The 25,765-nt window shown below is 35.0% G+C and overlaps 3 protein-coding genes and 1 pseudogene across 4 annotated transcripts; 3 read left to right on the forward strand and 1 right to left on the reverse strand.

Moving 5' to 3' along the window:
* Positions 1 to 720: 720 nt before the first annotated feature.
* Positions 721 to 7,242, forward strand: PDK1 (3'-phosphoinositide-dependent protein kinase 1). The gene is made up of 11 exons (XM_012234799.4): positions 721 to 1,467; positions 2,896 to 3,076; positions 3,218 to 3,270; positions 3,855 to 3,956; positions 4,024 to 4,132; positions 4,221 to 4,299; positions 4,482 to 4,647; positions 5,261 to 5,395; positions 5,483 to 5,649; positions 6,345 to 6,567; positions 6,793 to 7,242. The coding sequence occupies exons 1-11, from the start codon at positions 1,255 to 1,257 to the stop codon at positions 6,886 to 6,888; spliced, it is 1,524 nt and encodes a 507-aa protein (XP_012090189.3). The 5' UTR covers positions 721 to 1,254; the 3' UTR covers positions 6,889 to 7,242.
* Positions 7,243 to 8,313: 1,071 nt separating this feature from the next.
* Positions 8,314 to 10,416, forward strand: LOC105649613 (bark storage protein A-like; annotated as a pseudogene). The gene is made up of 6 exons (XR_016321444.1): positions 8,314 to 8,547; positions 8,616 to 8,702; positions 8,986 to 9,141; positions 9,328 to 9,534; positions 9,789 to 9,968; positions 10,083 to 10,416. The product of XR_016321444.1 is annotated as a bark storage protein A-like (transcript).
* Positions 10,417 to 10,798: 382 nt separating this feature from the next.
* Positions 10,799 to 12,242, reverse strand: LOC149495836 (disease resistance-like protein DSC1). The gene is made up of 2 exons (XM_089722675.1): positions 11,667 to 12,242; positions 10,799 to 11,576 (listed from the first exon to the last, which is right to left on the reverse strand). Exons 1-2 carry the CDS (start codon positions 12,237 to 12,239, stop codon positions 10,893 to 10,895), a joined length of 1,257 nt encoding a protein of 418 aa, XP_089578801.1. The 5' UTR covers positions 12,240 to 12,242; the 3' UTR covers positions 10,799 to 10,892.
* A 1,385-nt stretch (positions 12,243 to 13,627) lies between these two features.
* On the forward strand, positions 13,628 to 15,600 carry LOC149495837 (bark storage protein A-like). Its single transcript, XM_089722677.1, has 6 exons — positions 13,628 to 13,839; positions 13,921 to 13,988; positions 14,272 to 14,427; positions 14,613 to 14,819; positions 15,074 to 15,253; positions 15,368 to 15,600. Exons 1-6 carry the CDS (start codon positions 13,629 to 13,631, stop codon positions 15,554 to 15,556), a joined length of 1,011 nt encoding a protein of 336 aa, XP_089578803.1. The 5' UTR covers position 13,628; the 3' UTR covers positions 15,557 to 15,600.
* The last annotated feature ends 10,165 nt before the right edge of the window (positions 15,601 to 25,765 follow it).

A 25,765-nucleotide genomic window follows, 5' to 3' on the forward strand; every position in this document is an offset into this window, starting at 1 on the left:
GAGTTTATTGAAAATGAATAAAAGATCACAGCGAGAAGGAAAAATAAAAAGTAGAAGGCTATCGCTGTTAAACAATAGCAACTCTAAACAAAAATTAGGATTAGATAGACTAAAGAGAAAAGAGGAGAGAAACCCTAAAATGACTTCAATCTTAAGGACAATCAAATTGATTCTTAAATTTTCACTTTTAGGCCAATTAATTCCAAATTTATCCTAAAACTCAAATTTTAATAAAAATTGAGCGCAATAGAATGTGAATAAGTAATAAAACATAACATCTAACCATAAACATATCTTTTTCTGACTTTATTAAATTGGTAAAATTTTTTGTGATCAAGGAAAATTGAATCTAATACTACAATAATTGAATTTTTTAATTGAAAAATAAAAAGAATACAGGGATATTTTTTTTATCAGCAAATTCAATTTATTGTATTAATATATCAAAATAATTTATCCAAGCAACTAATTGAAGCTAGTAGACTTTCCCCTAGCCTGAAATTAGATATTTAAAGTTCACTTTTTTTTTTAAAAATTTGACTTTATTAAATTAATTGAAAAAAAAAAAATAAGGATCAACTATTTGTTGTTAAAGACATGGATCAACTTATTGTTTTAGCTAAATATCTTTAGTTAATTTTTAGCCTTTTTTTTAACTTGACAACAACAATAGACCATATACCTCAAATTTTATTGTATGACATGGAGACAAGTTGCCAATAATGGATACCATTAAGCACCCACAAAAGGTTTTCTAATCTAGAGAGAGAAAAGAATTTGAAAAGAAAAAAAAAATGGAAAATGAAAGAATTGATATCCATCATTGAATCCCATGTGCCTCCTCTCTTCAATCCCCATACCTCCCTCTCCTCCATCAAATTTCACATTCCCTCTCCTCCTCAATTATAACACATAATCCACTTTCTAGGGTTTTGAGAATTTACATCACCAAACCAAAAGCTGATCACATTCAGATTATACACATATACCCATATAGGCACATATATGTATATGCACATATCAGAGACAGAAAGAGAGAGGGAGGGAGAGAATCTTATTCACTTTTCTTTTTATCAGAGAATATAAAGACTCAAACTTTCCCTCTGATTCTGATCCATTGGCTTCTCTTTTGACTTGAAAACTCTCCTCCCAAGATTTCTAGAGAGAGAAAGTTGTTTTTTTTTTTGTCTTAAAGAGAGAAACTGTGTATTTGTTAATATTTATTGTTATTTGGAGATAGTTTGATACAGAGAGATGTTGGCAATGGAGAAGGATTTTGATTCAAAGCTAAGGATTCAGAGCAGCAATAATTCTTCTTCTTCTTCCTCCTCTTCCCCTTCTTCTGCTTCTGCTAACAATGGGAGTGTGCAGAAATCTAAGAGCTTTTCTTTCAGGGCTCCTCAGGAGAATTTTGGTATTCAGGATTTTGAGCTTGGCAAGATCTATGGTGTTGGTTCTTATTCAAAGGTTTGATTTATTTAGTTTCCTCTTAATTGTTTTATTGAGTTTTGTTTTCTCTAGTTGCTTTCTATTGGTTATCTGTTATTTAGGTTGATGGGTCGTTTTGTTTTTATTGTATATTGGGGTGGTTATTTTTGTCTGGTGATATTTGTATTACCTATTATTTCCTTTGATTCATAAACCTATATATCAATGTAATTTTCTTTAATACCATTTTATACATGTAATTCTTTTTTTTTATCTTTAATATATACCATTATTTCATGGGTAATCATATTTGATGATAATAAATGAGTCTTTCTGCAATAAATTCATTGGGTACCCTTCAATACATAATGAAGCTTGGATTTTATATTCACAACCTATAAATATGATGTCCCTTCTTAACAAAATATTTTTCGTTCTGACTTCATTTTAAGGGTGTGTAGGATATGGAAATTTACCTTTCAATTTGATGCTGGGTTCCGTATTAATAAAACTAGAACTTAATAATGTCTTATACCAGGCTCTCTTTGATGCTGGCATCAGTTATTTATCAATGTCTTTAAATCTATCTGTATTGTCTTACTATGCGGCCAATGAAACATCACAGAGGTGTTGAACCTTTTAGTTACATTTTGGGAAAATGGAAAAATAAAAAAGGGTATCGGTGTTCAGAGCCTCCGTTAAAGGAAAAGCTTGTTGTTTTAGGTTTACACATTACTTAGGGATCTCAAATGTTCTGTTGTTTGGATGTTGGACAGGGACCTAATTTGAAAGTTGGTTGGATTTTATTGCACCATGACTATTAGATGATTTCGTTATTAGGATTGAGTAGCATCAGTCAGAAAAGAACCATCTTTTAACATTTTCTTGTGATATAATCATTGGTTTTATGATTCTTGTTTGATAAAATTATATTCTTTTTTGTGTTCCACCGTTGTTGTTTGACATGATGTTCAGCTGTTTATTTATTGCTACTAGATTTATGCATATCCAATTTGCTGTAGTTCAGTCCTGACGTGTTGAATGCTCAAGAAATGGAAGAAACTATAGGTTTTTTGCATGTTAAAGGAAAAACATTTTTAAAGTGTTGGACTTACGTTACTAGCTCCTTTCTGACCCTAACGACATGCAATCTCTCTATATCATATTTGAGAAGCAAAAAGTATTATTATTTTCTGCTGTTTCTTTTTACTGATCTCTCTTTGGTATTATTATTATTATTATTATTATTATTATTATTTTTGACCAAGTACAGTGTGTAGTGAATTTCTGGATTCCGTAAAATTTAGGAATACAGTAGTATTTCCCCCTTTCAGACGTCCTTCTTTTTGTTATACTTTACAGAAAATGTTCACTTCTTCACATTTGCAGCAGTATATGCCTATGATTGTTGCCCCTTTGGCTTCTTCTTAGTGATGATACTGAATATCATAGTAATGGATCTGTCAGGTAGTAAGGGCAAAAAAGAAGGATACTGGAGTGGTATATGCCTTGAAGATCATGGACAAAAAATTCATTACCAAAGAAAATAAAACAGCTTATGTGAAGTTGGAACGTATCGTTCTTGACCAATTGGATCACCCTGGAATTGTGCGGCTATTTTTTACTTTTCAAGATACCTTTTCACTGTGTAGGTATCTTTGGTAACAATCTTTCCAAATTTCCATGCACTTGAAATAGTTCAGTCCTTTCCTTTAGCATAAACACAGAGTATTATTGGTGTGTTTGGTTTGGTTTATGAAATTAAAGTGGTCTCTTTGATTATGTGCAGACATGGCCCTTGAATCCTGTGAAGGTGGAGAGCTTTTTGACCAAATAACCAGGGTAAGCTAGTATAAGAAACTTCTGAACAATGCTTCATTTATTGTGAGAAAAAAGACCAATATTTATTGGAAGTTGGATTCATCCAAAATGAATGGGACATTATTCCATGAAAGAGAATTGACAAAATTAAATGAAAGCACTGTCAAAAAACTGTGCCATTCCAAAGTCTAAAATTCCTAAATCAACTATTAGTATTAGTAGCAAACTTTTTCCACTTCCTCAAAGGCCTGCTTTGTGTATTCCTGTCAACCAATTAATAGAAACTTCTTCACGAAGCATGTCATCTGAATTTCTTCCAAATGTGGGATGTTTTACTGCACTTTGTTGGCTTATTGAAAACTTTATATTGTTCTAAATTCATATATCCATATATATATCTCAAGTTTTCTGTCTACAGCATGGCTCTAATTTGATCAAAATGGGCATTAGAAATTTATTACCAATCTCTAGATGCACTCCATTTGCAGATTCTGACTGTTTATAAATTTGAATTTTGTTATCCCTTTCTAGCATGTGGTGGCTTATGCCACTTTCTTTTTGTATATGTACATAGGCAAATATCTGGAACCTTTGTATGTTTGCAGAAAGGTCGTCTACCAGAGGAGGAAGCTCGTTTCTATGCTGCAGAAGTTGTGGATGCTCTTGAATACATACATAGTATGGGATTAATACATCGAGATATTAAGGTAATTCTGTCATATATGAATTCTTTTTGTCGGCATTCAAAAAATGCTAAAAGTTTTCGAATTGCAGCCAGAGAATTTGCTGCTTACTGGAGATGGACATATTAAAATTGCTGATTTTGGGAGTGTGAAGCCAATGCAAGATAGTCGCATCACAGTCCTTCCAAATGCAGCCTCTGGTAATGCTGGAATTTTACCATCCATAAACTTTTTTGACCGTGCTTTTGCGTCTTAGGTTAACTTTGCTTTTGTTGATGCTATGCTCAGATGATAAAGCTTGCACATTTGTGGGCACAGCTGCATATGTCCCTCCAGAAGTCCTCAACTCTTCTCCTGCAACATTTGGGTAAGTGACTTGTTTCTATAAGTGAGCCAGGCATGTTAGTCAGACTAAAATATGATTATAACTGGAATAAAGTCTTAGCACTAGTAGACTATTGGTGTGTTTTATAATGCGGCTTCTGTTAGGTGACACATATAGTTAAGCTTCTCAGTTAACTGTTTGCCTTTTTGATCAAATTCAAACAGAAATGACCTCTGGGCACTTGGCTGCACCTTGTACCAGATGCTTTCAGGAACTTCTCCTTTCAAAGATGCAAGTGAATGGCTTATATTTCAAAGAATTATAGCCAGGGATATAAGATTTCCCAACTATTTTTCAGAAGAAGCTAGAGACATCATTGATAGGTTATTGGTAAGCTACCTAGTTTTTGCACATTGGACTTTATTTTGAGAATGACTTTTTACTACAGTAATCCACTCTTGCAATTACTTTTGATTGTTCTGTTATTCTATGTCTAAGTATAAAATGAATTTGTAGATCCATGTAGATGCTAGATATATTTTTTACGATGAAAATTGTGTGTGCAATTAAAAAGATATGCTATAATTTGCTCAATAATATAGTGAGCCTCTGATCAAAGGACAAGGGACCACGTCTAGACATGGGTTGTGATTGTGATAAAAAGCATATGATGTATGAATTTATTTTTGGTTGATAATGTGTACATCTTCTCCTGTTGTGTATCGACATGGAACATGAGTGTTAAGGTCTTTAAAATTGTGAAGCACGTAACTAGTTGACAAGGGGCTAGGTTTTCCTCGTGGTGGTACAGTCTTGTTGTACAATGCATGAGTAGTACACATGTCGGCATTCAATAAAGTGAGTTACAAGTGATGAACCTTGTCTTTATTTCCTTCTACATTTTTGTTCAAGTATCAATTAGTAGTGATTATGGTTACTGTAGTTCTTTATGAAATCATGTTCATAATTTGTGATATATTATTTTCCATGGAAAAACGTGTAGGATATAGATCCCAGCAGAAGACCAGGTGCTGGACCTGATGGTTATGCTGCTCTCAAAATGCATCCTTTCTTTAAGGGAATTAACTGGAAGAATATAAGAGAGGAAACTCCTCCAAAACTTGCTTTGGAGTCAACAGTATAATTCTATTTATAATTAAATTATCTTCAGTTTCTTTTGCATTTTTCCTTCTGTTATAATGTTTGGCTTTGTTCTTTTTTACAGGCACAATCTGGTGATGGTGAAAATGAACAGGATTCTTCATGGAATCCTACACATGTTGGGGATGGTTCAGTAAGACAGATTGATGGGACTGTTGGAACTCCATCATCTGCTGAAGCATCTGGTTCTATAACTAGACTTGCCTCCATCGATTCCTTTGATTCTAAATGGTATTGGCTCAACACTGTTTCTGTTAGTCCAACATTAGCTTTAATCTGTTGTTTTCAATTATGATCTCCACAAGATTTTCGGATACTTTTGCATGCAAAATCTTTTAGCATAGACTGTTTGAGATATACATTACTTTTTAAATGTATTCTTGTTGCCTCTTATAGCATAGATTTAACTAAAAACCACCCATTCAATTGGAATTAATGTTTAATATTGATTTCCTTGCAACTCATTATATTATGCACTTTAAGCAATTAGAGGAAGATTGCATGTTGAACTTATTCAGAGCACAGGGGCTTGACAAATTCATTGGCGTTAAAGATTCGTCAACTCCCTGAACTTGCAGAATAAGTGTTGATTTGAAACATGGTGCAAGTTTTATTATATTCGACTCAAAGAGAGCTTATTGTGTAATAAAATTATCAGGAAAAAGGTATAGCTCATCTTTTAGAAGATTGTTTTATCTTTTAACCTGCGGGACGAAGGTCTTTATTAAGCTCTGGAACATGCTACTTATAAATTTGTTTATTGTTTCATGTTTATAAAACTTTTAATGGATTCCATTGTGCATTATTTAAATTGACACGGAAAGTCATCATTAGTGAATGTTGTTTCTGGAGTTTCTGAGTGGTGGCATCTGCACTTCTTCTGGGCTACCTACAGAATCTAACTCATTGATTATGAATACTATCAGGCAACAATTTTTGGATCCAGGGGAATCTGTTCTTATGATCTCAATGGTTAAAAAATTACAGAAATTGACAAGCAAGAAAGTGCAGCTCATTCTCACTAACAAACCCAAATTGATTTATGTGGATCCTTCCAAGTTATTGGTAAAGGGAAATATAATTTGGTCTGACAATTCTAATGACCTCAATGTCCAGGTTATAAGTCCATCAAATTTCAAGATCTTTACGGTATGCATTTATTTCTCCTATCATTTCCCAGAAATAATTTTTCTGTTTTCTTGTAATTGTCAGGGACCATTTATTTGTGGTCTCAGCATGGCATCATATTAATTGAAAACAACAATTTATTGTTTCCAGATTGTTATATTCTTCCCTCTGCCTCCCTCTTCCATTTTTGTTCTTTTTTTCTTTTGCTTTTTCATATTTCTGACCAATAGCTGTGTAACTGCTCAGCCAAAGAAGGTATTGGCATTTGAGGATACAAAACAAAGGGCATGGCAGTGGAAAAAGGCGATTGAGAGTCTTCAAAACCACTATCAAAACCGGTGAAAATCTGTTCGTGGTTTTGACAAAAAAATTCTTTAATGTTACAATGCTGTAGAGAAATTTGGGGATTCTTAAAACAGTTGACATCCCTGAAAGATTATATATTTTGTGAAAGAGATTGAAGTTATGGATTCTGCTTCAGTCGGCTTCTTCAAGGTGCAGCAATACTACCTCAAGCTCTCTTCCAGTTTGCTTAGAACTGAGTTTGTGATGAGTTTTACTATCCATTTACTTTTGTAAGAAATTGATGTACAATGTATTCTCCTGATTTGCAGAGTTTGTAGAGGGCTAGGGTTCAGAACTTCTTTACTGTATTTAACATTACACGTGATCAATGAAAAGCTCATTGCCATGAAATCTGTCTCAATAATATTACCTTATTATTATTAATTTTCTCATTACTTCACATAGAAAATTTTAATATCAATCATATACTAAAAAAACTTAATAATTTGTATTGTTCCTAAGTTCAAAATAACCCTGGTAAGCCAACCAGGTATTGTTGCTTCTGTCTTTCAGACATTGCGTCGTTTAATTTTTTTTTTTTAATATATGTGAAGTTTAATCTCCTTCTATGTTTGCATTTGGGCCCATATTTTAGTTTTTTTTTTTTTAATATTTTACATGAATCTTGATTTGTTGCGATTCATTCAGATTCGCTGCCGATTCGCACAATCCACTTTCGATTCAGGTTGCTCTCTGATTCATCCCTAAGATTGGTATCGATTCTAACAATACTGTTTTAAACTTCTATTGAAGCCTGGTTAAACCTAATTAAAAAATGCCATATCTTCTCTTTTGGACTTGGAAGATTTAACCCAGCTATTTGTCAGAAATTAAAAAAGTTGCAAGAAACTCTCATATAGACTTTCTCTACCAACCTTGTGATCGTTTTGGTCTATATAATTAATTTCAAATCCTGCAAATTAGATCTACTATTTCTTTGGCATTAGTGTGGACTTAGTTATAAAATGAACATAGCAGAATTCAGGAATAAGAATCACGTGATAAGTGATAAATGTGGATGTTAGGTGAAATGTTTTTGAGTGAACTCCAAACAATTCTGTGTCAGACTCAGATGAGGTTTTTAATTCATTTGTCTTGCCTTGCAGTCTCCAAACTAGTGTAATACGAGGTTTTTAACCACCAGTTGAAAAATGACAATCATGTGCCTATTTTATTTACACTTAAAAGAAATCCGTTATTCTATTCAAACATGTGACAAATGATAATATAAAATCAAATTTTAATAATGGCAATATACTATTCAAAATGTTTTATGTCTGATCTTCTTTACTGAAAGAATTCGTCCATGAGAGACAGCTTCAGAAAGAAAATAATATATGAATTTATATAACAATTCTACAGTAATTCAATATTATATATAGGATTGTCAAATCCAGCTAAAAAACAACAGGGAACTCAGCCATGGCTGCAAGAAAAACTGCACAATGCTTTACAATGCTATTGCTGGTTTTGATTTTCTTGCAAGTTATATTAGTGTCTGCTGCTGTTTCATCAAAGAAAAGATTTTCTTGGATCAAAATCAAGGAAATTAACAAGATAGGGCCTTATATTGGTCTTGTTACTGTATATACACCTGAGGAGAATGCTTTCTTTGCAACCGGTGCTTTCATGCCTAATCCCAAGTACCCTTTTGTGGTTCAGGTAAACTATTTCAGCAAAATATACTATTTATAGCTACTGATAGTGTATTTTGCAAGTGGAAGTAATATTGTGAAATTGCAGGAAGGAGATTCAGGGTGGGAACAATCTATGAGAAGAAAGTTATCTATGTTAGATGTGGGATTGGATTGGTAAATCTTTTACCTTTCTTATTTGTTCTCCTTTTCTTTTCTTTTACTCTTTTTGTTCATTAGGCTCTGATTTAGTTCGACATGTTTGGTTAGCTCCGGATTGGGAATAGGATGCAATTCTTGGAATAAAATTTTCTTTTTTTTTTTTGGTTAATGAGAACTCCATTCTTTTTAATATTTTTTATTGGATAATTTCAAATATATACATGTATATTTATATTACCATGACTATGAGAGGTGATTCTTTCCGATATTAAAAAAAATTTGCCGTTGGTTCAATCAGGTGAATGCTGCTGCAGCAACACAACAAATGTTGGATCTGTTTGACATGACTGGCATTATTCATTTTGGCATATCTGGCAATTTAAACAATTCTATGTTCATTGGAGATATTTCCATTCCAAAGAAATTTGCTAACACTGGCCTTTGGGGTTGGCTGGTATGTATAAATCATTCCCTTTGTTTCTTCAGAGTACTGAAAAATGAGGATTCAAACTCGAGTCTTTGTCTAAGTTAGATATGCACTTACTACTACTAGGCTAAGCCTGCGACTGAAAATTACTATTATTTTCTTGAACCCAAAAGAATGCATCTTTTACATGTTCAGAATTTCTTGATTTTGCAGAACCCAAATGGAACTGTAAGCTCAAGTGATGTTGCTGAGATAAAGATTGGAAGCTACAATGTCCCTCAAGGAGATGGCTTGAATATGCAGGGAAAAATTGGATACAGCAATGAGCAATTTTTTTCTGTGAAGGAGGCTAATGCGGCGGAGCCACTGTTCTGGGCTGAAGTAAACCAGCATTGGCTTCATCTTGCTGCAAGCTTAGAGGTTAACCCTGCATGAAATTTTTGATTCCTTGATGTTTACTTTTTTGGTAGTTAAAAAGTGGATCCGCAGTACACAAGACTCTCTGCTTTTTTGAGTTTTAAGAATGACAACTTTAGGAATTTCATATACAATATCATATTTCATTATCAAAAGTTGTTTGAGATTTTTTAACTTAATCTTCGATACAGTTTCTTATTTTTTGATCTTTTTAATAATGGGTATGTAATGTTTTTAATTTTCAACAATTTCCTCAGGGGATGGAACTAGATAAATGTGTTAATTCAAGCTTGTGCCTGACACAAAAGCCAAAGCTAGTTGTTGGGCTTAAAGGATCAACAGCCAATATTTTTTTAGACAATGCAGCTTATACAGATTTCCTTTTCAAAACATTTGAGGCTTCAACTGCAGATATGGAGAGTTCTGCTGCAGTAATGGTAAGTTCCATTTTCTGTAATTAATATGAGTACTTAGTTGTACTGACAGAATATAGTCTAACGGTAAATGTATATATAACTCGACCATAAACCATACTATTTTCTGTTCATCAGACATGCTTGTCTAATGGCTTTCCAGTGCTCGTGATTCGAGGAATGTAGGACTTAGCTGGAAGTCAATCAGGAGATAATTCGATTTATACATTTGGTTCACTTGCTGCTCTAAATACTGTCAAAGCTGTTCTTAAATTTATCAAAAAGCTTCCTGCAGGTGATGTTTTCAATTCTAGTTCAACATTGTAGTATTTGATTAGCATGGACAAATGCATTTCTAATAATTCTTTAAATCTTATCAATTGTTTTCTTACGATTGTTGGTTCAACTTGAATCATTTAAAAAGAAAGAGTCGACGGTTACCAAAAGGATTAATCTTATAATATAAAATTAGTTTGGGATAAGATAATTATTATTGATGTGTCTATATTGAAATAAATACAATTTTAAATCTAAAGATTGACAATATTGTTCATATATTCTCATTATACTCTCTCTATTCATAAATATAAATCGTTTTAAGATAATGATTTTTTTTATAAATATAAATTATTTTGAGAATATCTAGGAATAATTAATAAAGTTTTTTTAATTTTATCCTTGTTTATATTCAATGCACTAACTATCTCTATAATTTTGTAAAGGGTAACTTAGTCAAATTAATGAACATTTTGTTTTAGGTGAATAAATTGTATCCTTAAATATAAAAGTCAGTGGCGCGAAGCTACTGGGCCAACGAGCCGAGCGGCAAGGGCCGCCTTAAACTGCAATTCTCATACGGAAGGAATTTTTTATAGGCGACAAGCTTAAACCAATATTTATGTATTATTACAGTTAAAGTACCTTTTCAGCATTAATTCCTGATAAAATCTAATCAAACTCTCCCAATGGCGAGCCAATTTCCCACTTCATATCATCTTCGTCTCTCTCTGAGCAGCTGATTTCCCACTCCACATGATCTTCCTCTCTCTCTGAGCGGCAAATTCCCAACTCCATATCCTCTGCCTCTCCCTCTGACCAGAATTCCAACTCTGTACTTACTTCCTCGCCACTGTCAAAATTTTCTTCATGGCTTGGACTATATATTTCTTCAAAATTCTGAAAAGCATACAAATTTTCTAAAGGTTTACCAAGTTGGACTAATTCTTCTATTTCTTTCTCATGTACAATGCGTATCCCACACTTTTTGATTTCTGTTTCATCGAAAGTTAGCTTCACCTTGGTGGGACTTTGTTCTTCATAAGGATCAATCAAGCGATTGTCAATAAAGAGGAGGTAACGATGGTCTGATCTTCCATCATCGAGATGATAGGTGATGTTCTTAACAACCTTGTTTTTACTATAAACTGAAAATTCAAAAGTAGGTTCATCATCTTTAGTTGTCACAACACAAACAACAAAACCTGCAATGTTCCACCATTTTTCAGATGAAGAAAGGTATATTTTAAATGGACTGTTGAAACTCTGATAGTTGAACCAGTCGGGAATTTCACTTCCAGGTAAGTACATAGAGAATTCAGGGAGTGAATGTGAGCTGTATGGATAAATTCCTTTCTGCATAAAATTTATTACCTGTAATGTGTTAGTGCTTCAGAATAAAAAATTCACTGGCATAAAAAGAAAGAAATGATTTCAGAGCTAGACCTTGCGGCAAATTTTTTCAAACTGATCCCTGTTTGTGCAGATTTCTTCTATCCTGAGCAGCCGGCGGATTTTTAGAAACGAAAGCAGGAAACTTTTCAGCCATGTAAATGCCACATTGATAGTCCCTTGCTTATCATTTAACTTGGAGCAGTATGAGAAATCTATCCGAAAATGCTTCACATTGTGTTTGTCAGACAAATTTGGAAGACTTTCCAAAGAAGTGCAGTTTTCCACATACAGACCTAAGATATTCGATGGAAGATCTGGTAATGACTGAAGCTTCTTGCAATTAGATAATTCAAGACAATGGAGTTGGGAAAGATGATCGATGCTTGAAGGTAACGTCATAAAATTGTTCCCACTTAGATTGAGACGTTTCAGCAAGGGGAAGCCACTAAGGTCATTAGGAATAGCTCCTTCAGGAAGATTGCAGTAACTAAGATCTAGTTCTTTCAAGAAGGGTAGAGCTGAAGGAAATGCCATAACCATAGGCTCTCGATTCTTCCAAGTCGAAGGCATCAACCATGACAGAAGATGGAAATTCCATTCCTTAGCTAATTCCAGTTGTTGCATACCAATTCCAGCTGCATCCAACACCTCCAAACAGTTCATATCCCCAAACATATTTGGAAGTTATGGATTCTGCTTCAGTCGGCTTCTTCAAGGTGCAGCAATACTACCTCAAGCTCTCTTCCAGTTTGCTTAGAACTGAGTTTGTGATGAGTTTTACTATCCATTTACTTTTGTAAGAAATTGATGTACAATGTATTCTCCTGATTTGCAGAGTTTGTAGAGGGCTAGGGTTCAGAACTTCTTTTCTGTATTTAACATTACACATGATCAATGAAAAGCTCATTGCCATGAAATCTGTCTCAATAATATTACCTTATTATTATTAATTTTCTCATTACTTCACATAGAAAATTTTAATATCAATCATATACTAAAAAAACTTAATAATTTGTGTTGTTCCTAAGTTCAAAATAACCCTGGTAAGCCAACCAGGTATTGTTGTTTCTGTCTTTCAGACATTGCGTCGTTTAAATTTTTTTTTTTTTTAATATATGTGAAGTTTAATCTCCTCCTATGTTTGCATTTGGGCCCATATTTTAGTTTTTTTTTTTTTAATATTTTACATGAATCTTAATTTGTTGCGGTTCATTCCGATTCGCTGCCGATTCGTACAATCCACTTTCGATTCAGGTTGCTCTCTGATTCATCCCTAAGATTGGTATCGATTCTAACAATACTGTTTAAACTTCTATTGAAGCCTGGTTAAACCTAATTAAAAAATGCCATGTCTTCTCTGTTGGACTTGGAAGATGTAACCCAGCTATTTGTCAGAAATTAGCAAGAAACTCTCATATAGACTTTCTCTACCAACCTTGTGATCGTTTTGGTCTATATAATTAATTTCAAATCTTGAATATTAGATCTACTATTTCTTTGGCATTAGTGTGGACTTGTTATAAAATGAACATAGCAGAATTCAGGAATCAGAATCACGTGATAAGTGATAAATGTGGATGTTAGGTGAAATGTTTTTGAGTGAACTCCAAACAATTCTGTGTAAGACTCAGATGAGGTTTTTAATTCATTTGTCTTGCCTTGCAGTCTCCAAACTAGTGTAATACGAGGTTTTTAACCACCAGTTGAAAAATGACAATCATGTGCCTATTTTATTTACACTTGAAAGAAATCTGTTATTCTATTCAAACATGTGACAAATGATAATATAAAATCAAATTTTAATAATGGGAATATACTATTCAAAATCTTTTATGTCTGATCTTCTTTACTGAAAGAATTCGTCCATGAGAGACAGCTTCAGAAAGAAAATAATATATGAATTTATATAACAATTCTACAGTAATTCAATATTATATATATGATTGTCAAATCCAGCTAAAAGACAACAGGGAATTCAGCCATGGCTGCAAGAAAACTGCACAATGCTTTACAATGCTATTGCTGGTTTTGATTTTCTTGCAAGTTATATTAGTGTATGCTGCTGTTTCATCAAAGACAAGAGTTTCTTGGATCAAAATCAAGGAAATTAACAAGATAGGGCCTTATATTGGTCTTTTCACTGTATATACACCTGAGGAGAATGCTTTCTTTGCAACCGGTGCTTTCATGCCTAATCCCAAGTACCCTTTTGTGGATCTTTCCGGTAAACTATTTCAGTAAAATATACTATTTATAGCTACTGATAGTGTATTTTGCAAGAGGAAGTAATATTGTGAAATTGCAGGAAGGAGATTCAGGGTGGGAACAACCTATGAGAAGAAAGTTATCGATGTTAGATGTGGGATTGGATTGGTAAATCTTGTACCTTTCTTATTTGTTCTCCTTTTCTTTTCTTTTACTCTTTTTGTTCATTAGGCTCTGATTTAGTTCGACATGTTTGGTTAGCTCCGGATTGGGAATAGGATGCAATTCTTGGAATAATTTTTTTTTTTTTCTTTTTGGTTAATGAGAACTCCATTCTTTTTAATATTTTTTATTGGATAATTTCAAATATATACATGTATATTTATATTACCATGACTATGAGAGGTGAATCTTTCTGATATGAAAAAAAATTTGCTGTTGGTTCAATCACGTGAATGCTGCTGCAGCAACACAACAAATGTTGGATCTGTTTGACATGACTGGCATTATTCATTTTGGCATATCTGGCAATTTAAGCAATTCTATGTTCATTGGAGATATTTCCATTCCAAAGAAATTTGCTAACACTGGCCTTTGGGATTGGCTGGTATGTATAAATCATTCCCTTTCTTTCTTCAGAGTACTGAAAATGAGGATTCAAACTCGAGTCTTTGTCTAAGTTAGATATGCACTTACTACTACTAGGCTAACCCTGCGACTGAAAATTACTATTATTTTCTTGAACCCAAAAGAATGCATCTTTTACATGTTCAGAATTTCTTGATTTTGCAGAACCCAAATGGAACTGTAAGCTCAAGTGATGTTGCTGAGATAAAGAATGGAAGCTACAATGTCCCTCAAGGAGATGGCTTGAATATGCTGGGAAAAATTGGATACAGCAATGAGCAATTTTTTTCTGTGAAGGAGGCTAATGCGGCGGAGCCACTGTTCTGGGCTGAAGTAAACCAGCATTGGCTTCATCTTGCTGCAAGCTTAGAGGTTAACGCTGCATGAAATTTTTGATTCCTTGATGTTTACTTTTTTGGTAGTTAAAAAGTGGATCCTCAGAACACAAGACTCTCTGCTTTTTTGAGTTTTAAGAATGACAACTTTACGAATTTCATATACAATATCATATTTCATTATCAAAAGTTGTTTCAGATTTTTTAACTTAATCTTCGATACAGTTTCTTATTTTTTGATCTTTTTAATAATGGGTATGTAATGTTTTTAATTTTCATCAATTTCCTCAGGGGATGGAACTAGATAAATGTGTTAATTCAAGCTTGTGCCTGACACAAAAGCCAATGCTAGTTTTTGGACTTAAAGGATCAACAGCCAATATTTTTTTAGACAATGCAGCTTCTAGAGATTTCCTTTTCAAAACATTTGAGGCGTCAACTGCAGATATGGAGAGTTCTGGGGTAGTAATGGTAAGTTCCATTTTCTGTAATTAATATGAGTATTTAGTTGTTTTGGCACGATATAGTCTAACGGTAAATGTATATATAACTCGACCATAAATCATACTATTTTCTGTTCATCAGACATGCTTGTCTAATGGCTTTCCCGTGCTCATGATTCGAGGAATGTCGGACTTAGCTGGAAGTCAATTAGGAGATAATTCGATTTATACATTTGGTTCACTTGCTGCTCTAAATACTGTCAAAGCTGTTCTTAAATTTATCAAAAAGCTTCCTGCAGGAGATGTTTTCAATTCTAGTTCAACATTGTAGTATTTGATTAGCATGGACAAATGCATTTCTAATAATTCTTTGAATCTTATCAATTGTTTTCTTATGGTTGTTGGTTCAACACGAATCATTTAAAAGGAAAGAGTTGACAGTTATCAAGATGATCAATCTTATGATATAAAATTATTTTGGGATAAGATAATTATTATTGATGTGTCTATATTGAAATAAATACAATTTTAAATCTAAAGATTGATAATGTCATTCATATATTCTTATTATACTCTCTCTATCCACATATACAAATTATGTTAATATAATTATTTTCGTCGTAAATAAAAGTTGTTTTGAGAATATTTAGGAATAATTAATAAAGTTTTTTCAATTTTACCCTTGTTTATATTTAATGCGATAACTTTCTCTATACTTTTCTAAGGGGTAACGTGTTAGGATACCGGCAATAAAAATTACGAGTATAATTAAGCAGCGGAGAAATTAAAATGGGACACACAGAAATTTACGTGGTTCACCCTCAACTGTTTAGGGCTACGTCCATGGGACCAACTCCGAATATTTCTTCCACTATTAAAAATAGTAGGCTTACAACGAGAGTAATACAAAATAGTAGCACTCACAGTGTTTCCCAAAAACACCCTAATAATCTTCACTATTTTCTAAACCCTTAGTTTTAAGAACCCTTCTTAAAACTTAACTCTCTAATTCTCTCTCGCTATTGTTGTTTGTGTGTTTGTGTTGAATGCTCCTGCCTCTATTTATAGGCAAAGATTTGAGAGAGCCGTGCATTGCTCATGCACGGCTCTTCATTATTTTCAACTGGCATGCCAACCATTCAATGGTTGGTTGCCAACCTTTGATTTTTTTTTTTCTTTTCATAATTGTGTGGGTCCCACTTGAGTGGGCACACCACCACCAACAAATCTCCCCCTGCACGCTCAAGTGGGGACGTTAGCCATACTCTCCATCATCCCTGTAGCTAATCGGCAATATTCAAACTTGTCTTTTGGAAGAATCTTCGTTAACATATCTGATCCATTTTCATCTGTATGGATCTTCTCAAGCTGTAACTGCTTCATCTCCAGTACATCCCTGATCCAATGATATCTAACATCAATGTGCTTTGATCTTGAATGAAAGGAGGAATTCTTCCCAAGATGAATTGCACTCTGGCTATCGCAGAAAATCAAATATCGTTCTTGATGAATTCCGAGTTCATTCAAGAACTTCTTCATCCACAGCAACTCTTTGCATGCTTCTGTTAGTGCTATGAATTCTGCTTCAGTTGTTGATAAAGCAACACACTTCTGCAATCTTGACTGCCATGACACAGCTCCCCCTGCAAAGGTGATTAGATACCCTGATGTGGACTTTCTCGAGTCAACATCCCCAGCCATATCTGCATCAGTATAACCGACTAATACTGGCTTCTCATCTCCAAAGCATAAACATACTTTGGTCGTACCTCGAAGATACCTGAAAATCCATTTAATTGCAGCCCAATGTTCCTTTCCAGGATTTGAAAGAAACCGACTCACTACTCCGACTGAGTAAGCAATATCTGGCCGTGTACAGACCATGGCATACATCAAGCTTCCAACTGCTGAAGCATATGGGATCTTTTCCATCTCTTCCTTCTCTCCATCGGTAGAAGGGCACTGTTTTGAGCTTAATTTAAAGTGATTAGCAAGAGGACAACTAACCGCTTTAGAATTCTCCATGTTAAACCTTTGAAGTACTTTCTCAATGTACTTCTCCTGTGACAACCATAATTTCTTGGTTCTTCGATTTCTCGTAATCTTCATTCCAAGAATCTGCTTTGCTGGTCCCAAGTCTTTCATAGCAAAAGACTTAATTAACTGTTTCTTCAAGCTATTAATTCTGACAGAATTATGACCAACAATCAACATATCATCTACATAGAGTAAGAGAATAATGTAGTCATCATCAGAGAATTTCTTTACGAAGACACAGTGATCTGAAGCAGTCTTTTTGTAACCTTGCTCCCCCATAACAGACTCAAACTTCTTGTACCACTGTCTTGGTGCCTGCTTTAAGCCGTACAGGCTCTTCTTCAGTTTACAAACATAATCTTCTTTCCCCTTTTTTTATGAAACCCTCTGGCTGTTCCATGTATATTTCTTCTTCCAAATCTCCATGTAGGAAGGCAGTCTTTACATCCATTTGCTCGATTTCCAGATCAAAACTGGCAGCCATTCCGAGCACTGTCCGAATGGATGTCATTTTCACAACTGGTGAAAAGATCTCATCAAAATCAATACCCTTTCTTTGATTGAATCCTTTCACAACCAGTCTAGCTTTGAATCGTGGTTGGGAGCTGTGTTCTTCCTGCTTGATTCTAAACACCCAATTGTTCTTCAAAGCTTTTTTGCCTTTGGGCAACTTCACCAGCTCAAATGTTTTATTCTCATGCAAGGATTTCATTTCATCTTGCATGGCTTCAATCCAGTTCCTTTTGTGTTCACTTTCCATTGCTTCTTCAAAACATTCAGGTTCTCCCCCGTCAGTCATCAATACATATTCATTTGCTGAATATCTAGTAGATGGTTGTCTGACTTTACTAGACCTTCTTAATGTTTGAGAACCTTCTGGTGCTGGTAGCTGAACAGGAACACCATCAAAATCATCTTCTGGTTCATTCTGATGAGGAATTTCTGGATTTTCTAACTCTGGCTCTTATTCTTGTGGAACATTTTCTTCATCTCCAACTTGTCTTTGTTCTGATGCTGGAGGAACTATTTGCACATCTGTTGAATCATCTTCAGATCTATCGGCAACTTGCTTCTGAGTCTTTTCAACATCTTCAATAGTCTGATTTTCAACAAATACAGCATCTCTACTTCTTATCATCTTTTTCTGGATTGGATCAAAAAATCTATAGCCAAATTGATCTTGACCATAGCCAATGAATACACATTGTCGAGTCTTGACATCAAGCTTAGACCTCTCATCCTTAGGAATATGCACAAATGCTTTGCAACCAAACACCCGCAAGTGATCATAGGAAACATCCTTTCCTGACCATACTCGTTCTGGAGTATCATACTGAAGAGGAACACAAGGTGAACGATTTATAAGATGAACTGCTGTAAGAAGAGCTTCACCCCAAAATCTTTTAGACAACTTTGCATGTGAGAGTAAACATCTGACTCTCTCCATCAAAGTTCTGTTCATCCTCTCAGCCAAACCATTCAATTGCGGCGTCTTGGGAGGTGTTGTTTGATGTCGAATACCATGCTCTTTGCAGAAAGCATCAAATGGCCCAGTGTATTCTCCACCATTATCTGTTCTGATGCACTTCAGCTTCTTGCCTGTTTGTCGCTCAACCAAGTTTAGAAATTGTTTAAAAGCATCTAAAACTTGATTTTTGGACTTCAAAGTGTATACCCAGGTCTTCCTAGAATGGTCATCGATAAATGTAACGAAGTATCGATTTCCACCATATGACATCGTCAATGGTCCACACAGATCTGAATGTACAAGATCTAACACATTCTTCATTCTGGAAGGCTGAGAAATCTTGAAGGCTACTCTATTCTGCTTTCCTGCCATACAATCAGAACATTTCTCTAAATGGACTTTATCCAATCCAGATAGCATGTTGTTTTTGACCAGAGTTGTCATTCCTTTCTCACTCATGTGGCCTAGTCGTTTATGCCACAATTCAACTGTACTGTCATCCTCCGCTACATTTAAAGTATCTCGGGAGAGCTTCGCATGCATCACGTACAGCTTTGGATCTTTCTTTCCATTTACTATCACCATGGAACCTTTTGTGAGCTTCCACTTCCCATTTCTGAAGGTGCTACAGAAATTTTCATCATCAAGTCTGCCAACCGAGATTAAATTTGAATGCATGTCTGGTACATGCATGACATCTTTTAAAATTAATCTCGAACCATTTTCTGTCTCCAGGCAGATATCTCCCTTACCGACGACTTTCAACAGTTTACCGTCTGCTATCTTGACCACACCCAAATTTTCTGGTGTGTAAGATGAAAAATTCTCTCTCCGGGATGTTGCATGAAGTGTAGCCCCACTATCAATTACCCAACTGGTCTCCTGGGTTGCAAGATTGATAGTGTCTTCAATGAACAGTTGGAACTCAGCAATAACATTGGCTTCATCATCACTACTTTCTTCTTTCTTTGCCTTGCCTTTGATCTTCTCCTGATCACTTTTGAACTTTCGGCAATACCTTTTAATGTGCCCCTTCTTCCCACAATGATGGCACACAATATTGGCAAATTTGTTTGATCTACCTCTGCTCTTATCTCTTGTATTTGAACTTCTAGATTGGCTCCTCCCTCTGGGCTGATTATTTCTTTTAGCATCTGCTAAAAAAATGTCTGACTGAGATGAAGAAGGATTCTGTGCTTTACGTCTCATTTCTTCATTCAAAACAGCATTTTTAACAAATTCCCAGCTAACTCCACTATGTGGTGTAGAGTTTGTTATTGATATCTTCAAAGTCTCCCAAGACTCTGGTAAGGAGGCAAGCACCATAAGGCCGAGGATTTTATCATCAAATTTTATGCCCATATTTGACAGCTGATGAATAGTCGCCTGCATTTCACTCAAGTGATCTGCTACAGAAGTACCTTCTTGGTATTTGAAATTCATCAGCTTCGTCAAATAAAATAATTGGTTGTTGCCGGATTTTGAGGCATATAGCTGTTCAAGCTTGTCCCATAATGTTCTGGCGTGAGTCTCGTTACATATGTGGTTGTACACATTATCATCGACAAATTGTCGAATATAACCACAAACTTGTTCATGCTCGAAAGCCCATTCTTCATCAGTCTTGTCTTCCGGTTTGCTTGAACCAAACACGGGCAAATGCATTTTGGTTACCATAAGGAGATCTCTCATTTTATTTCTCCATATATGGTAATTTGCGCCATTTAGACTGATCATTTTGATCGTCCTAGCCTCCATAATTTTTGAGTGAATAGTATCCGTATATGCAAACAATACCAGTATACGGGAATAGTAACTGTACACGTGAATAGTACTATACGTGAATAGTACTATACGTGAATAGTACCTGTATGCGTGAATAGTATCTGTATGCGTGAATAGTACTATACGTAAATAGTGCTGGGCTTAACGTGGTTCACCCTCAACTGTTTAGGGCTACGTCCAAATTGTTCCCACTTAGATTGAGACGTTTCAGCAAGGGGAAGCCACTAAGGTCATTAGGAATAGCTCCTTCAGGAAGATTGCAATAACTAAGATCCAGTTCTTTCAAGAAGGGTAGAGCTGAAGGAAATACCATAACCATAGGCTCTCGATTCTTCCAAGTCGAAGGCATCAACCATGACAGAAGATGGAAATTCCATTCCTTAGCTAATTCCAGTTGTTGCATACCAATTCCAGCTGCATCCAACACCTCCAAACAGTTCATATCCCCAAACATATTTGGAAGTTATGGATTCTGCTTCAGTCGGCTTCTTCAAGGTGCAGCAATACTAACTCAAGCTCTCTTCTAGTTTGCTTAGAACTGAGTTTGTGATGAGTTTTACTATCCATTTACTTTTGTAAGAAATTGATGTACAATGTATTCTCCTGATTTGCAGAGTTTGTAGAGGGCTAGGGTTCAGAACTTCTTTACTGTATTTAACATTACACGTGATCAATGAAAAGCTCATTGCCATGAAATCTGTCTCAATAATATTACCTTATTATTGTAAGGCGGTTATGAATAATATTTCTCTTGTATGTCTTATTGATACAGAGTACTCCTATTTATAATACATTGTAGAGAGAATTTAGGTGTTACAGATATAATACAATACAAACTATATTTATCTCTATTAACAGAATACAGCTGGAATAGTTATCCAATACCCTCCCTCAATCGATGTGTGGTTGAACACAGAGATTGCTTCGCAAAAACTGAAAACGTTATGCTGTCAATCCTTTTGTGAATAAGTCTGTTGTCTGTTCTTTTGACGGAATATGTCTAACACTTAGCTGGCCTGCACTTACTTTTTCTCTAACAAAATGAATATCTAATTCAATATGCTTGGTTCTAGCATGTTGAACTGGATTGGCTGCCATGTATGTTGAACTTATGTTGTCACAAAAAACTTCAGGTCTGTCCTTCAAGGTAACATTTAATTCATGTAACAAATACAGAATCCATGTCAATTCTGCTACACAACTCACAACTGCTCGATATTTAGCCTCCACACTTGATCGAGAAACTGTTGCTTGCTTCTTAGAGGACCATGAAATCAAGTTTCTGCCAAAATAAACACAAAATCCAGTTGTGGATCGACGGGTATCATGACATCCTGCCCAATCCGCATCTGAATAAGCTGTTAAACATGGTTCGCCTCCTTTATACAATTGTAACCCATAGTTTGATGTTCCTCGAAGATAACGAAGGATTCGTTTTACAGCGTGTAAATGCTTTTCACATGGTGAATGCATATATTGACATACCTGATTTACTGCAAAGATGATATCAGGTCTTGTGAATGTCAAGTACTGCAGCGCACCCACTATGTTGCGATATAGTTGAGGATCCGAACAAAGTGGGCTTTCAATTGAAGAAGTAAGCACATCATTAATTGCCACTGGTGTTGAGAGAGGTTTCGCTGTCTCCATGCCTGACTTCTTTAATAAATCCAAGATGTATTTCGTTTGATGCATAAATAGACCAAATGAGTTTTTCTTAACTGCAATCCCCAAGAAATAATGCAATGTTCCAATGTCTATCATCGCAAATTCATCCTTCAACAAAGCCAAAATCTGTTCTAACAATAAACCAGATGAAGCAGTTAGAATAATGTCATCAACGTACAGAAGCAATACTGCCATATCTGTAACGTCCCATTTTTCTATTGAATCGAGTCGTTGCTTAGAGTCGAGTCGGGCTGATCTAAAACCCGGTTCGATCCATTAGAGTCTAGAGTGGGCTAGAATGAGATGTAATTGAAATAAGGAAAAGAAGTGGACTTACTTGAAGGAAACAAAAAGATCAAAGTATAAGGATAAGGACTTACTTGCACTAAAAGATAAAGCTTAGGTATTAAGTTGTAACATAGTGACACTTGAGGGACCATTTGGTAATTTTACACACAAAATCATGATATTTTTGGAGTATTCCCGAGACTTCCATTCCACTTTTCCATGTTTCATCTTTATCTTCTTCATCTCCTTCATCTACTTCCTTTATCTTACTTTCCCTTGCTTTCTCCATCAATTGTCATGAGATTCAAGCATTAATTCAACTTCTATTCTATCCAAGTAAGTAAACCTTCTTGAATTTCATACTTGAATCATTTGGTGATATTGTTAGAGTATTCATAAGAATTCTTATGTCTAGGAGAGGTGAGCTCAAGGTAGAAGGAAGCTAAGAAGAAGATTCCAAGCTTGTTAAGTGAAGGTGTGCTATCTCTTTTAGTTTCATTCATTTCCTTGCATGATAAATTGTGTGGTGTGTTGATAATGAGAAGATATGTTGCTTAATATTGAGTAAGAATACTGAAAATGGTGAAAAAGCATGAGATGAAATGAATAAATGAAGTAGATATTGAGTTTTTACTGAAACAGGTTTTGCTGGAAAAGTAACTAGTAACTTCACCATGATTTTTTCCCTATTTAATGATGGAATTAGGAAGTGTCATAGAAGAGTTATTTGTTCCTCTATGTGTTAGCTTTACATGGGTTTTTGAATCACCCAAATCGGAGTTGTAAATTGAGAGATATGACCAAAATAGTACAGACTGTGCAGGCTGAAAAACACGACGCGCGCTCGCGAATTTCATTTGCGCGCTCGCGAATTGTGCCTGTAAACTCTCTGACTCTCATTTTGCACTTCTCGCGCTCGCGAATTTCATTTGCGCGTTCGCGACTTTGGCCTGTAAACTCACTGACCCTCATATTTGCTTCTCGCGCTCGCGACTTTGAATGGCGCGCTCGCGAATTGTGTTCTGATGCTCTTTTGGACTTCATTTTCAATGCAATTGTATTCCTTTTCTCAACTTGTATGCATTCAATCATTGTAAAACAAAAAGACAACATTAGAACATGCATCAAAACAACATGCAAGCATGCAGATGATGTGAAATGAGGTAAATACTATGGTGTATGAAGTTATGAATTCTATGCACTTGTATTCGGTGTATGAAGTTATGAATTCTATGCAATTGTATTCCTTTGCTCAACTTGTAATCATTTTAAAACAAAAAGACAACATGAACACATGAATGCAAGCATGCAAATGGTGTGAAAATAACATGACACAAGCATGCAAAATATGACACAGTTACTATGCTTTTGTTTTATCTAGTGACATACCATTAATATGCTCCATTGAGGTTAGGTAGAAACCATGTAGATAAGGCTATGTCGCGACATAGAATAGCAGATCTGCGCCCCATACAGTTTGGTACTCCGGCTATAGGCCGTTGAGTGGATATGATTATATAGGCCATAGCAGCCAAGCATACAGTTTCATCCAGTTGCATACAGTTTTTCTTATCACTTCGGTTTCACTATAACCTTATGGAGCCATACAGATATCTTGACATAACATTGCATGAATCATACAGTATACTAAACAGGAAGAAAAATCATCAAGGTAAAATGAAAGTATCATGATATGTGTGCTTCCATTCCATATGTGAGTACATGTTTATTTCTATATATGTATGTGCTTATATGTTTCTTTATTCGTTGCGATATTCACTAAGTTTTAATCAAAGTTGCAGAATTCATACAGCATAAAGAACATCAGGTAAGATCATGAAAGTATAATGCTATATATGCTTACAAGTTTATTTATTGAATCTTTAAGGAGCCATACAGTCATGAGATGTTATTAATCATAACTTATATGATGTGACTAAAAGTGCATAAGTCATACAGCATAATGAATAGCAAGTAAGACAATGAACATATACTGTTATGTATTCTTACATGTTTATTGATTTCATTCATACAACACAATGAACAGCAGGTAAGATCATGATAGTATCATAATGTGTGATTAAAGGTTCATGTAAAGGAGTTATGAGATAATTAGAACTAAATTATTTATGGTGTGAATTAGAAGTTTATTCTTTGCTATAAAGATGCATTGATGTTGAAATTTACTGAATCTATGATTTTCAATGCTTTTATGCAATTTGTATTTTAAGTTAGTTGCCATCACACTTTGTTAAGTATGTGAATTATGAGCACCACTGAGTTTTATACTCAGCGCGTCGATTTTTATCACGCGTAGGTTGAAGATCGTGGTTGCTACTTGAAGACTTGAAGAGTACTATCAAAACAGAAGTGATGAATTTGGGAGTAGTAGATCGAGAGTAATATCATTAAGAATTATGGCATGTATTACGATTTATGGCATGTATAAATATTACATTTGTTAGAGCTTATGTGATTGGAAATATAATTGAAGCATGTAATTATTGTGGTGTAAGTATTTGGAGGAAATGATTGAAATATTTTACTATAGTTGGTATGCTTAGGTCCTGAAGACTTGATATAGATCATGAATGCAATTAATTGCTGGATATTAAATGCTAGTGAGGATTTATACAGTTATGACTATATATATAAAGTGTTGTTGTGTTATGATGATTAGTTGGAGATATTGGAAGTCTGAAGTTTAATTGGGAGTGTTTTATATTCATATTTAGCATACAAGATGATATCAGCATGATAGGATATAAGTTCAACCAGATTGTAGCGTCTCGGCTCGGTTCATTCGGGTTAACGGGTGGACCGGGAAGGGATGTTACAATATCCTTCTCCCTTTCGCAAAATAAACATAGAATTATCAGCACGGCTACATTGAAAACCCAATAGTTGAAGATAAGAAGTAAAGCGTTCAAACCACGCTCTCGGTGCCTGTTTTAAGCCATAAAGTGCTTTTCAAAGCTTACAGACATAATCTGGAAATTCTGGATGAACAAACCCACGTGGTTGTTGCATATAAACATCTTCCTTTAACACTCCATGCAAAAACGCATTTTTGACATCTAATTGATGTATCGGCCAGTCCCTCGAAGTTGCCAAAGAGAGCACAGTTCGAATAGTTGTTGGTTTAACAACTGGACTGAAAGTTTCATCATAATCTTGTCCAGCCTTCTGCGCAAAACCTTGAGCCACCAAACGTGCTTTGTATCGCTCTAAACTACCATCAGATCGAAGCTTGACACGATAAACCCACTTTGACCCAATGATATTACCACTTTT

Source organism: Jatropha curcas, chromosome 6 (assembly GCF_041381405.1).
Source record: "Jatropha curcas cultivar XTBG-Jc1 chromosome 6, XTBG_Jcur_1.0, whole genome shotgun sequence".
NCBI classification, from domain to species: Eukaryota; Viridiplantae; Streptophyta; class Magnoliopsida; order Malpighiales; family Euphorbiaceae; genus Jatropha; species Jatropha curcas.